The 12,942-nt window shown below is 45.7% G+C and overlaps 8 protein-coding genes across 8 annotated transcripts; 5 read left to right on the forward strand and 3 right to left on the reverse strand.

The window, feature by feature from the left end:
• Window positions 1-17: 17 nt before the first annotated feature.
• ASPWEDRAFT_45287 (uracil phosphoribosyltransferase) lies at window positions 18-784 on the reverse strand. The gene is made up of 2 exons (XM_040836494.1): window positions 363-784; window positions 18-311 (listed from the first exon to the last, which is right to left on the reverse strand). Exons 1-2 carry the CDS (start codon window positions 764-766, stop codon window positions 116-118), a joined length of 600 nt encoding a protein of 199 aa, XP_040685021.1. The 5' UTR covers window positions 767-784; the 3' UTR covers window positions 18-115.
• Window positions 785-1,056: 272 nt separating this feature from the next.
• Window positions 1,057-2,706, forward strand: ASPWEDRAFT_45288 (URC4/urg3 family protein). Its single transcript, XM_040836495.1, has 4 exons — window positions 1,057-1,314; window positions 1,378-1,705; window positions 1,759-1,932; window positions 1,987-2,706. Exons 1-4 carry the CDS (start codon window positions 1,162-1,164, stop codon window positions 2,625-2,627), a joined length of 1,296 nt encoding a protein of 431 aa, XP_040685022.1. The 5' UTR covers window positions 1,057-1,161; the 3' UTR covers window positions 2,628-2,706.
• Window positions 2,707-2,886: 180 nt separating this feature from the next.
• Window positions 2,887-3,955, reverse strand: ASPWEDRAFT_141540 (uracil phosphoribosyltransferase). The gene is made up of 5 exons (XM_040829419.1): window positions 3,671-3,955; window positions 3,463-3,610; window positions 3,304-3,404; window positions 3,041-3,245; window positions 2,887-2,991 (listed from the first exon to the last, which is right to left on the reverse strand). The coding sequence occupies exons 1-5, from the start codon at window positions 3,819-3,821 to the stop codon at window positions 2,934-2,936; spliced, it is 663 nt and encodes a 220-aa protein (XP_040685023.1). The 5' UTR covers window positions 3,822-3,955; the 3' UTR covers window positions 2,887-2,933.
• Window positions 3,956-4,321: 366 nt separating this feature from the next.
• Window positions 4,322-5,804, forward strand: ASPWEDRAFT_176427 (uncharacterized protein; the record flags this gene model as incomplete). Its single annotated transcript, XM_040831508.1, has 4 exons — window positions 4,322-4,387; window positions 4,437-5,393; window positions 5,458-5,602; window positions 5,662-5,804. 4 exons carry the CDS (start codon window positions 4,322-4,324, stop codon window positions 5,802-5,804), a joined length of 1,311 nt encoding a protein of 436 aa, XP_040685024.1.
• Window positions 5,805-6,112: 308 nt separating this feature from the next.
• On the forward strand, window positions 6,113-8,123 carry ASPWEDRAFT_176428 (uncharacterized protein; the record flags this gene model as incomplete). Its single annotated transcript, XM_040831509.1, has 8 exons — window positions 6,113-6,247; window positions 6,321-6,449; window positions 6,500-6,644; window positions 6,714-6,886; window positions 6,944-7,742; window positions 7,787-7,888; window positions 7,937-7,987; window positions 8,047-8,123. The coding sequence occupies 8 exons, from the start codon at window positions 6,113-6,115 to the stop codon at window positions 8,121-8,123; spliced, it is 1,611 nt and encodes a 536-aa protein (XP_040685025.1).
• A 419-nt stretch (window positions 8,124-8,542) lies between these two features.
• On the forward strand, window positions 8,543-10,646 carry ASPWEDRAFT_176429 (uncharacterized protein; the record flags this gene model as incomplete). The annotated part of the gene is made up of 10 exons (XM_040831510.1): window positions 8,543-8,630; window positions 8,684-8,713; window positions 8,766-8,833; window positions 8,881-9,097; window positions 9,147-9,492; window positions 9,545-9,626; window positions 9,673-9,761; window positions 9,809-10,097; window positions 10,146-10,176; window positions 10,225-10,646. 10 exons carry the CDS (start codon window positions 8,543-8,545, stop codon window positions 10,644-10,646), a joined length of 1,662 nt encoding a protein of 553 aa, XP_040685026.1.
• A 132-nt stretch (window positions 10,647-10,778) lies between these two features.
• ASPWEDRAFT_163282 (GFA family protein) lies at window positions 10,779-11,256 on the reverse strand (the record flags this gene model as incomplete). Its single annotated transcript, XM_040829846.1, has 2 exons — window positions 10,779-11,051; window positions 11,107-11,256. 2 exons carry the CDS (start codon window positions 11,254-11,256, stop codon window positions 10,779-10,781), a joined length of 423 nt encoding a protein of 140 aa, XP_040685027.1.
• A 168-nt stretch (window positions 11,257-11,424) lies between these two features.
• ASPWEDRAFT_45294 (DUF1993 domain-containing protein) lies at window positions 11,425-12,494 on the forward strand. Its single transcript, XM_040836496.1, has one exon. It carries the CDS (start codon window positions 11,808-11,810, stop codon window positions 12,327-12,329), a length of 522 nt encoding a protein of 173 aa, XP_040685028.1. The 5' UTR covers window positions 11,425-11,807; the 3' UTR covers window positions 12,330-12,494.
• The last annotated feature ends 448 nt before the right edge of the window (window positions 12,495-12,942 follow it).

The raw sequence follows: 12,942 nt of genomic DNA on the forward strand, positions 1-12,942 counted from the left end.
ATCAAATGATCTTCATCTTCAAGCCCCAGCTTCCTCATTTATATATTTATTCGTCTTGAAGCTACCGATTTAGTGAGAGACACACTCAGCCCATTGTAGTTTGATCATTCCTATTTTAACCCAGACTAGTTCCATACAGACGATCACCAATATCACCAAGGCCAGGCTTGACATATCCCCTATCATCAAGTTCTTTATCAATCGCCCCGACGACAATATCAGTGCCTTCTGGCCAAACACCAGCAACGTTTTCAATACCCTTTTCACTACCTAGCAAAGAGAACAATGTGATGTGGCCAACACCCCAGTCCCTAATGTATATTAATAAAATGAGATACCTTTACAGAATTCCGTTAACGTACCTCAAAATCTCAATTGCAGCCTTTGCCGTTCCACCGGTAGCCACGAGCGGGTCAAGAACATAGGCACGCTTAATCTTCGGACTCTTTGCTGGAAGCTTATTATAGTACTCAACCGGTCGAAGAGATTCCTTTTCACGAAATAGACCGAGATGGTATGTGACTGTGTTCGCATCTTCTGGGAGGGCTGCGAGGAATGGATCGGCCATTGCTAGGCCAGAACGTAAGATGACTATGACTGCGACTTGCTCGTCTTGGGTAGGAGTTTTGAGCGCATATTTTGTCAGTGTTGATGTAAGATTGCCAACGAGTCGACGGACAGTGGCTGGAGGGAGTGACTGGTCACGGAGTTGTGAGAGGATTTGGGACGCTTCGCTGTTGATGACGGTGGTGATGTTTGAGGGCATTTCGATGGTTGAGTGGAGTGCATTGGGTATTGGGAAAAGAGAATCCGGACATGATTCTAGTTATTATACTTTACCAGCGTGAATAAACTGACCTGTTGCTGGATCTATCAATCCACGAAGATAATGAACACGATAAGATAGGGGATAAGCTGATAAGCTGATAACACCAAGCTATATTTATCTTATCGGTTATCGGCTATCGTATCAGGCACTGATACATATGATAAGTCACACGCTAATGCTGACGGTCCGACCCCTGTGCGGGGACAAGCGGGGTCGGTTACAATGAAGGAAGAGCTTGGAATGATCCCCTTTCTTCTTTGACTATCTTCTTGAAACTTACTGATCACCACGTTGAAAAGGGATTTTCCTCAGCTGCTGCAAATATAACCATAATGACTGATATCGAGTATCTCAAAAGTCTAGAGGCTGTCCGCGAAAGAGCAGAGTTGGTTCTTGCTGCCGCCGAGAAAGGAGAGCTCTCTCACTTTTCCTACCATCCCGACGAATTACCAGCAGTTGCATCTGAGGTTGTGGGGATTATCAGTGTAAGTCTGAAATATAGGAAATGGAATTCAAGGTTGCTTCCTCATGGCTAAATTGAATCCCAGCGAGACTTTGGCCCCGATAACTTTGACAAAATCCCTCCACACGGTCGATGGCAGCACTTTGACATCGGTGGCATCCCTCGGGTAGACAACCTGATCAAGCAGTGGCAGGGAAGTGGATGTGACAAGGTCGAAATTGCTCGCCGGCTTATTGATCTGTTCTTCGTCTCCGTTCTCCTGGACGCCGGAGCAGGGGATGTTTGGAAGTTCACCGAGCCAGGAACCAACAACTCCTATGGGAGAAGTGAAGGTATAGCGGTGGCAGCTTTGTATATGTATAAATCTGGTGCCCTTTCAAGCCAGAAATCTGAAGTGCCAGAACACGTTGATGGTAAGCCATAGGAATATTATGGCATGCTTTTCAGATGAATTGACAGTTTGCAGGCAAAGGACTGGCTGATCTCAACGTGGAGACCTTCAGAAAGCACTTCCAAATTACCCCAGAAAACGAGATTGTTAGTGATGCATCGCGTGTCAGCCTGCTCAACAGTGTTGGCAAGTCATTGCTGAATCAAACGAGAATTTTCGGCAACGATGGCCGACCTGGACAGCTTGTCGGTAAGTTTTCCTATCAACATATAGCTATGTATCCTGGCTTATAAATAAATTCAGACTACCTCATGAAAGAGGGGGGAGGGTCACAACGTTTGAACTTCAGAACTCTCTGGTTCGTCCTACAGGAAACCCTCCTGCCCAGTTGGCCCAAGAACCGGACTCACATTGCTGGCGTTCCCATTGGAGATTCATGGCCCCTCGAAACCCTGGCTAGGGTCAATGCGGGCAAGCAAAGTGACAACAACACGCTTAACATCCAGCCCTTCCACAAGCTCACACAATGGCTTGCCTACTCCCTGTCCGTGCCTTTCATGCGGATCCTGGACTATCAATGGGACAACATCGAGCTTGGAACTGGATTGCCAGAGTACCGAAATGGAGGTCTGTTTGTGGACTTGGGCGTTCTAAAACTCAAAGAGGATACGTTGAAAGAGGGCCAACGGCGTTCAGGTCAAGATATTCCGAGCTTCGAAGCAACCAGTGACGTTATTGTGGAATGGCGAGCAATGACAGTGGCTTTGCTAGACAAACTTCATGGCCCTGTTAGTGAATTCTATGCCGTGCAGGACTTCAATCTGAGTATGGCCCAAATGCTGGAAGCTGGCACTTGGAAATTGGGGAGAGAGCTCGCAGCAAAGTTTCGGCCTAACACCAAGTCGAGTCCCATTCTCATCGAGGGAGATGGGACTTTGTTTTAGTATAGCATTATACACCTTTGGACTAGCCTAGTAGTGCATAATAGGAAATGCATCGGCCTGCACAAGAAGATCTCTTGGGATTTCCATCTCTATTATAATATTGTAAACCAATGGATGACTGGGGTGGTGGATTTAATACGTAGGTACAGTTGATTAGGTCTTTTTAAGACATGAACGCGTCTTCCTTACATTCAATGTGGTACTGAGACATTTCCAAGATAAATGTAAAAATGCATAAAAATAATAATGATTCATTGACAGTGATGTCATGGAACTAAGTAATAATAATAAAAAATAACAGAAGGTTCAATCACAGGTCCCATAAAACCGATCTCCAAAGTCTCCCAGCCCTGGGCTTATAATACTACTTTATATTAGCCTTTCTCGTGCAAGGTATTGATAACTTGACTTACTAATTTGTCGTGAGTTCTTTATCCACCGCTGCAGTCACTAAGCGGATGAAAGGAAAACGTTCGAATAAATTTTTGATTCCTTGCTGGGACGCCACGATGTTGACAAAGATGATGTTTTCTTCAGGAACACCCTGTGCCTTTATTACGTCAATTGCCGCACTTGCTGAGCCTCCCGTGGCTAGCATTGGCTCCAGTATCAATATTGCTAGTTGGGATTAGCTTAGTGATATAACTATAGGATATTTTTGGGCAGAATATCATACTCTTTGAAGCAATTGACGATGGAAATTTTGAATAGAACAGAGTCGGCAGTCCGGTTGTCTCGTCTCGTTGTATCAGGATTTTACCGAAACTGAGAGGACCACTTTGAAGGCAGGTTAATCGGTGTGTTGATTTCGTCAAGAAAAAGGAGGTCGTCTTACGTATAGCCCCGTCTCAGCGAATTTTCGAGACTCGCACCAGCTCGAAGAATACTCACGCCACATACATTTGCGGTTGGTCGTACTCCTTCGTATACAGTGCCTGTTGGGCTGACAACATTGAAATTCTCAGATGGGAGGATGTCCAACGCTGGAAAAAATTTTATATCAGAATTGTCGGGTATTGAGGCCGTGGAAGGGAATAGCCTACCTGCACTAATAAGTCGATCCCCTACTTTTTCTGTTATTTCGGCAAATCTTGTTGAGCTAGTGTTTTTGTCGCGAAGTATCGTCATTAAACTCAGCAGAGTATTCCCTTGCGGTAAGAGAAAGATCTGTTTCTGATGACAGGGCTGGTCCATGGTAATTTCCTTCGATAGCACGGCCGACGACTATTCCAATAAAATGCTGAATTGAGAGCAAAATTGTAATGTCGAGCAAATCTAAATCACCGCTTCAGGTACAGACGCCAGAGCTTACCATTGGCTTCCCGAATCTTTCCACTAGGACAAATGTTATAAAAAAATTCTGATTCAGTCAAAAGGGCCTGATTTTAAGCGAAAAAATGATAATCGACATTGCCGATAAGATATGTCTGATAACGCCCGATAATGTCTATCCAGAGCGATAAGATATCGAAAATACAGGACAGATAGTAGATAAGACCTTATCGCCGCCTCTAATCTTATCGTCTCTCGTATCTTGTTATCGCGCACGATAGCAGCAATGTAGGGGAAATGGCACTTCGATTAGCAGACAGACGGACTCCATGAGTTATTAAAACCCTCCATGCTCCAATTCCAGACTACATCTTCTCATTGTATCACAATTCATATCACGAACGTCCAGCACTCTCAAAGAAATGACTGTCCCAAACACAGACAAAGATAATCAACACAACCCCCCAAGGAATGGAGGACGCATCATTGTAAGTCTCCATGCTGACACCCCAAAAGAGGCACCGACTAACGAGACAGTTAACGACATATCCGGGCCAAAGTGTCGTGGATCCGATACCTTTGGAATGGGGCAAAATCGACCCCCAAGAACGAGGCCCCGTTCTAGTCTCCCGCAGTTCGAAGACGATGAGCAGGCGAAATGCCATCGGAGCGCATGGTGGAAGTTATTCAATCTACAATGCACTGGCGATTGCAGCCGGTGATCTTCCATCAGACTTCAAACCCAGCTTCGAAAATACTCAACCCATCTTCAATTTTCCTCCTCAACAAGCATGGGGAGACAAGAAAAAAATTGTTTCAATGGATCCATTCGGTCATAATGTTGTGAAGCATTTCAAAAAGCATCTCGATGACGGTCTAGACGTGAGACCAACCATTGCCGTTACTAGGGCTACCATGCGCTTGGCTGAGATCAGCGACGCTGTGAAAGAGAACCGCCTCGAGGTCGACGGAGATATTGTCATTAGCAAGGACGGGGATGTACGTGTGACAAAGGCAGCTGTCGAACCTGTCTGGTATCTCCCCGGTGTGGCTGAGCGATTCGGGATTGATGAAGGCACTCTGCGTCGCACTCTCTTTGAACAGTGTGGTGGAAGTTTCCCAGAGCTCATTACCCGACCGGATATTAAAGTCTTTCTACCCCCAATCGGTGGTCTGACTGTCTATATATTTGGTTCCCCGGAGAAGATCTCCAATCCAGATGTCAAACTTGCCCTTCGCATTCACGATGAATGTAACGGGTCAGACGTCTTCCAGTCTGACATTTGCACCTGCAGACCCTACCTCGCCTTTGGTATTGAAGAAGCAATTAGGGAAGCCCAAAACGGTGGATCTGGCGTTGTAATTTATTTCCGAAAAGAGGGACGAGCACTGGGTGAGGTTGTGAAATATCTGGTCTATAATGCGCGTAAACGTGGTGGTGATACTGCGGACAAGTACTTTGCCCGTACCGAAAATATTGCAGGCGTGAGAGATGTGAGTTTTCAATTTGCGTTTGTTGTATATACATCCGAAGAAACTAACCTCTCTGCTATAACAGATGCGTTTCCAGGCACTAATGCCTGATATTCTTCAATGGCTGGGTATCAAGAAGATCGATCGCATGCTGTCAATGTCAAACATGAAGCACGACGCGATAGTACAACAGGGCATCCCCATTCTGGAGCGAATTCCTATTCCGGACCGTAAGTCCACCACAGCAGCAATCTTGTTCCACCTTTCAAATTGCTAATTGTCATTATAGATATGATTCCTCAAGACTCTCGTGTTGAAATAGATGCCAAGATCAATGCTGGTTATTTCACTGTGGGGAAAAAGTACACAGAGGAAGAACTGGCGCAGGTCAAAGGGCGTGGATGGCAGAACTGGGAAGATGTTGAGCATTAACAGTTAGACGAACCAAAATTAATGAACTTGTTTATCCATGACATTGGACAAATATTTATCTTCAACCTATCTCTAGATCTATATAAAAAGACCGACGTTCCATGAATCCCCACAATTACACCGCCAGCGCCATCCAATCATGATGGCTAAAAGGTAGCCACCACATTTTGATCATGACTGCAATTTTATATCATTATCGAGACTCAGTGCCAAAGTTCACCAACCGCATATATGGATACTTTTCGCAAGCCTGATATTAATACAAGCACTTCATATCAAGCCAAAAAACAATAAAAAAAGTAATTAAAATGCCCAAAGCTGTGGCTCCGCCTCATCGTGCTCGATTTGCCCCATTTCACCGCTCATCAGCCAACAATGCCAACAATGCCAACAATGCAAATATATCCTTATCATCAGATGATGCTCCTATTGAAATTTACGAGGTATGCTTCGGAAAATATGGAAACAGGAAATACGCTGACATGGAACTGAAATTTGGGTGAATAGAATACTCAGGAAATCGATCAATTATCCAGGCTGGATGAGGACTCGAATATTGCCAGCAGCCCAGCAGTGATACACCTCTTCATCAATAATAAAAACATTATATCCACATCCAGATACTGGACTGACGTTCTCAATCCCGTGAGCAACCCAGTGGTGGAAGTGGTTTTGCTACAGCTAACTTGAGTAAGGCTACACAAGAAGCCCTTTCCAAGGTGCCTTCGTGCACTCACCAAGAGGTCCAAACTGCAGTCCAGTCAGCTTCTGCTGCCCAGGATGAATGGGAGCGACTGGGATTTCAATCTCGACGGGAGTATCTTCTCAAATTCATAGACCGTCTGCGGAAGATGTCTTCGGATATTGTAAGCTATCACTGAAATCATGAGATTCCCTTAACTAATCTAGGTGTTCATATTTCAATTCTCCGCCGTGAATTAGGCAAGACTACCGGAGAGGCAGAATCAGAAGTATTCCGGGGTCTGGATTGCATTCATGCTGCGTGTTCCATTGGCCCTGAAATGGCCGGGATGTATCTTGGATCTGATCCTACTCTTCTGCAGACATTCTACGAGCCAGTGGTGGGTTCTTTTCCTTCAAACTACCATTCTCCAAGACGCTGATAGGAATGTCTATAGGGTGTCTGTGTCTCAATCACCCCTTTCAGTTTCCCATTCATGACTCCTTTATGGTCTATTCCATATGCACTCACCACCGGAAATACTGTTGTATTGAAGCCATCCGAAAAAGCGCCTTCAGTCTCACATTTCCTGGCTGAGGCTGCCCTCGAGGCAGGCTTCCCCGCGGGCGTCTTCAACATTGTCCATGGGGGCCACACTGTTTCCCAAATGCTTATCCTGCAACCAGACGTGCAGGCTGTTAGTTTTGTTGGGTCTGAGTCGGCAGCAAAACAGGTCCATGATATCTCCAGAAAAGCTAGAAAGCGCATTCAAGCCGAATGCGGAGGCAAGAACCACGGGGTTGTTTTGGAGGATGCGAGTATGATGCCAACACTGTTTGCCATCGCTGGTAGTGCTTTTGGTGCTGCTGGGCAGCGATGCATGTCTCTGAGTGTCGCTGTGTTTGTTGGGAGCACCAGAGAGTGGATACCACAGTTGGTCGATATCGCAACCTCGATGGTCGTGGGCGATACTGGCGATACGAACACCCAGATTGGTCCGTTGATTGACCGAGCATCCAAGGCAAAGGTCACTGGCTTTATTGATCGTGCGATAGAAGAAGGTGCTGTACTTTTGTGCGATGGGCGGGATGTGGAGGTTCCTGGCTATCCGAATGGGAATTTCCTTGGACCGACCATATTATCTGGAGTGAAGACGTATATGGAATGCTATCAAACAGAGATATTCGGACCAGTCCTCATATGTATGGAGGTCGAAACACTTGACGAAGCGATTGAATTGATCAATCAGAATAGATGTAGGTGATAAACATCGACATTTGAGCTGCGCTAATGATGATAGATGGGAATGGTTGCTCGATCTTCACCACCAGTGGTAAGCATGCCAAAACCTTTCAACGGCAGGTCAATGTGGGACAAATCGGAATCAATATTCCATTAATTGGTATTTCGTTCTCACCCAAGCTCTGCAATTCGTTGCTGATATTCTTAGCTCCATACGGTACTGCTGTACGAACCAGCAATAAGGACTCATTCATGGGAGGTGAGCATATATAAATACATTTCCACTGTCAAAATATCACGCTAATATCTATGGAATAGACCGACATGTACCAGGAAAGACATACTGGCCCTTTTTTACAACCACCAAGACAGTATCAGCTCGGTGGGATGAATAGCAACGTCCTATCGATTAATGTAATATCTCGAGATTGTAAAATAATAAATTAAAAGCCAAGTACTTATCTATCTTGATACATTATCCGGTGTCTCACATGATCTCTGGTTTGTTTCCAGAAAGGCAAATGACAGTCGCAATTCCCCGCATTATCATCTTTTCTCTTATCTCCGAGTCGCGACGCATAAGCTCCAGCCTTTTGATAAATACGATTGGTTTATATTATTGCTTGATCCTACTTATCAGCAACTAAAACAATATCCCTGTCGATAAGCGGATGCTGCCGGTCGTTTCGATTGCGTGGAACTCGGCCTGTTGTTTGGCACCACGTAGAGAACCCCTCGGATATATGAAGGTACATGTACGGAGAGCGACCTCTATCATTTCTGAACCTATCCTTGCCCCTTATTTTATTCAAATATGCTCGGTTTTTTTACATGGGTTAAGGAGAGCATCAGGCTTGAAGAAACAGAAGGGCAGATAGAGCATACAAAATGGGTGAATGAAGGTAAGCATCATCTGGCAATAATCTGAATAGGCTACTGACATTCCTACCTTAAGACCTTCTGCCAACACCACCAGAAAAGCAGTGTGAGCTTGATAATCACTTTTTGATATTTATTTTCTGATTATCAAACGACAGCATGGCGTTGGTGGAATTACATCACCTTCTACTGGTCCATCTCTTTTACTAACTGGACTCTGGGATCTGTAAGTGCTTTACCAGTGTCGCTCAGTGTTAAGCTCACGTCAAGCAGACAATGGTCGGTATAGGCCTCAGCTGGTGGCAGGCTATTGTGGTTATCTTCGTTTCGCAGTTTATCTCCTCCATCGCGATGGCCTTTAATTCGCGCTCGGCGAGTGTCTACCACATTGGCTATCCCTGCGTGGCTCGGAGTGTCTTTGGGATGTGGGGGAGTTATTACTTTGTTGGTGCAAGAGCCATCATGGCTGTTGTTTGGTATGCAGTCCAGAGTAAGTCGTATACATACTATACCTTTGTGATATGAAACTAACCGTGAAGTGTACTTTGGCGCCGAGTACATGTACAATATCCTTCGTGCGATATTCGGCCACAAATTCACCGACATTGCCAATGGTCTTCCTGAACGTGCCGGCATTTCAACCTCCCTCATGCTGTCCTTTTTTCTCTGTTGGCTCGTGCATCTTCCGTTCTGCTACTTTCGGCCGTACCAGCTTCGCGGATTCTATTGGTTCAAGACTATTGTATCTCTTCCTTCGATGTTTGGTCTTTTCATCTGGGCCATGATTGACACCAAGGGTCAGCTGGGCAGTCTGTATAGCTCAACCTCGCGATCATCGAGTGGAACTGCATGGTTTATTCTTGCTGGTATAAACAGTGGCCTTGGGTATGCTAATAAAGTTATATATGTGACCTCTTCTCTAACCAGACTACCTCAGAAACACCGCGAATTTAATCACCAACCAGCCAGACTATGTCCGCTGGACACGCAATCGCAGCGGTCCAATTTGGACTCAACTAGTGGGCCGCCTCTACTCCCTCGTATATGTGATTCTGACATGAATAGCTGGTCAACCCTCTAGCAGTAACCCTATCTGCTAGTCTCGGTATTCTGTCTACCAACGCCGTCAATTATAAATACAACACCAACATCTGGTATCTATGCCCACCCCATACCGACTGGTCAATCTAACACTCTGCAGGAATCAATGGGACATGATGAATCTAATTCTCGACGAATATTGGTCCCCCAAGACCCGATTCGCCATCTTCCTCTGCGCATTTGCCTGGATGGTGCAGATCTTGGGCACCAACATTGCCGCGAATATGATGTCCTTTGGAGCTGACGCTGCCATGCTGTTTCCTGCATATATCAATATGCGTCGCGGCCAGTTTATTGTGGAGTTTCTGGCTTGGGCGGTTTGTCCCTGGGAGATTCTGGCGTCGGCTACCAAGTTTGAGACTTTTTTGAGTGGTTATGGGCTTTTTATGGTATACCTTCTTTTCTATCCATTTATCATTGGTATCTAACTAGCCTAGGCAAGTGTTGTGTCTATTATGCTCTGTGACTGTAAGTCTTGAGATCGCCTAACGAGATGACAGACTAACATCTGTATAGACTTCCTTCTCACCAAAGGCAACATATTCATCCCCTCACTATACAACCCCACCAGAGCAAACAAAAACTACTACTACCATCGAGGCTGGAACGTTCAAGCCGCCATATCCTACATAGTAGGTATCGCACTTCCCTTTCCCGGTTTCTGTGGCCAGCTTGGTGCGAATGTGACTACGGCCGCTTCGCATATGATGGACATTGCCTGGATTATGGCGTTTGTCACATCGTTTGTTTCTTACTATGTTATATGCTCAATCTGGCCGACGAGTAATATGCGGTATGTTAGAGAGAAGGGCTATTCGTTTGAGCAGGTTGCATCTCGGGCTGGGGTGTATGACGGTCGTGCTGAGAAGGATGAGGAGCTTGTTGAAGATGAGCCTACGCATATTCATGAGAAGGTGGAGGGGAAGAGTAAAATTTAATCAGATATTCTGTCTCCTATTAGCATTTGATGTCCAATTTTGTGTTGATGCTCGATCAGAAAAATCAAGTTGCCCTGTGTAATCAACTACAGACTGCTCGCTTTGATGATACAAACCCCAAGATACTCCATCTCATTGTTTCTCCTTCTGCTCTGTCCCCTCCACCCCAGAAAGCCAACTTCGCCGACTCTGACACCAGGCTTCTATTTTCGGACGGAGTTCAGTTCTATCGTCAATCGTACCCGAAGGAACAGCGACCATTCCCATTTCTCCTAACAATTTGCTCTGTAGGAATAGATTTGACCCGCATGTATCACAGAATGAGCGCTCCAGGGCCTGTCCGGAGAAAGTCGCTTGGTCGCTGTATGTCTTGATCACTCCGTGGCCTTGGATAATATTCAAATTCTATGGGGCGTTAGAATAAATATTTTCAAAAGCAGAAGTAAAAGTGATAACATACCTCTCTTTTGTACAAGCAATTTGCCGTAAAGGCTGAGCCTGAGACCTTTTGACAGCTGTTGCAATGACACATGTAGCATACCTCTGGGGCATCAGAGAGTCCGTACTTGACGGCGCCACATAGGCAGGAGCCTGAGTTGGAAGATGACATTTTGATCAATATGGGTAAAGTATCAAATTGATTTTTATTTAACTTTTCAGGAGAGACGAGTGTATTAATACAATAATAAGGCTGTTAGTCAAAATTGAAGATGATCAGCACAGCCTTGCTGACAGGTAGGCAGCATCGTATTCAGTATGCTATAATGGTCTTGAATGTTCTAGAAACATCGCGGCAATGCTGGAATACGAGATGAAGTACCACCAGGAATGCGTATCAAAAGATACATACACCACACCCTTTTGTCACATATTCTCATCCTGCCCCAGTTACTGGTCACAGGTCACTGTCAGCGGAGTCAGATCGCCTATCGATGTCTGCGAGACTAACTGGCCTGCCGTCGATGCAGATAAAGGGCTGTTTCTCCTTAAATATAAATAGCCCCCACTGTATAATGTTGACATCACGTGTCTGCGGACGCCCTCCGTCTGACGTTGGAATCAACGCGGGGTAATTTCGCACAGCTATAAGACCGTAAGCTTGAATTCGCAATATCCAAGCTTCAATTCACAATTCCAAACCTCTCTACAACTCCTCCAAGCATGACTCACACCTTCTACGACGGAACCATCGTGGTTCTCCAGGGCATCCTCGGCTCGCTGTCCCACATCCTCCACCTGGCCGAGCAACAACACCCCGCCGCTAGCTCTCTGCTCGAGGCCCGTCTGCACGCCGACATGTACCCATTGCCCGACCAAATCCGCCTGGCAACCCAGTTCTCGGAGAATCTCGTCGCACGACTGACCGGTCGGGAGCCGGTGACCTTTGATGGCAATCCCACGAGTTTTGCTCAATTCTATGAGCGCATTGACACGGTGCTGAAGTCGCTCAACGAGGCCGACAAGGACGTCGTCAATCAGCGCGGCGACGTCGTTGAGGTCACTAAGATGGGCCCGGGTATGGAGGCTCCCATCAGTGGCGCTGCGTATGCGCACACCATTGTCTTGCCGAATGTCTACTTCCACCTTACTACTGCGTATGGCATTCTGCGAAAGGAGGGAGTGCCGCTGGGTAAGCGGGACTACTATGTTGGCTTCTTTCCTCATCTCGCTGAAAAGCAGTAGAGGAAGTGCTTTTGAACTGTAATAGTATCAACATGTAACTGAGACGTTGGACATTGGGGTGGTCTTGAACCTCATATCGGCAACTGGAGGTCATCGTGATCGACTGAACAGATCTTTGTGGCTTAGTGAGGTTTAAATACAAAAATACATTCATATTTATTCACAGATTTCTATCCTCTATACATGGAGCATTTAACAAACTGGAAATTACTGCCATTGAAAAAGAATCAGTCTCTTTTCTGTGTTTTATCGTCCGTATGTGTATTTTCGGGTGCCACTGAGCCATGGCAGATAAAAGTCAAGGTGCATTACCAATGGCCCTATTAGATGCTTTCTATTGCATGCCAAAAAATAGGGTACTACTGAACTTTCTCTTATACAGTATCATATGTCGTGAAGATATTCCCGAATAAACAAGATAGCATACCAAGTAGACGATTCCACTTTCGGCCAGTAGATCACGTGGCAGATCTAACAGATAAGATATCAGCACGTGACCGGGTTGAATCGCGCCGACTTTTTGCCAGGAATCTTCGGCAACCATTTTTAGCATTCCACGCCATGCAATTCCCTCATCATGGTGGGATGATGTTTGAGAAATGACGAGTGGACT

This window comes from Aspergillus wentii (assembly GCF_001890725.1).
Source record: "Aspergillus wentii DTO 134E9 unplaced genomic scaffold ASPWEscaffold_8, whole genome shotgun sequence".
In the NCBI taxonomy this organism is placed as follows: Eukaryota; Fungi; Ascomycota; class Eurotiomycetes; order Eurotiales; family Aspergillaceae; genus Aspergillus; species Aspergillus wentii.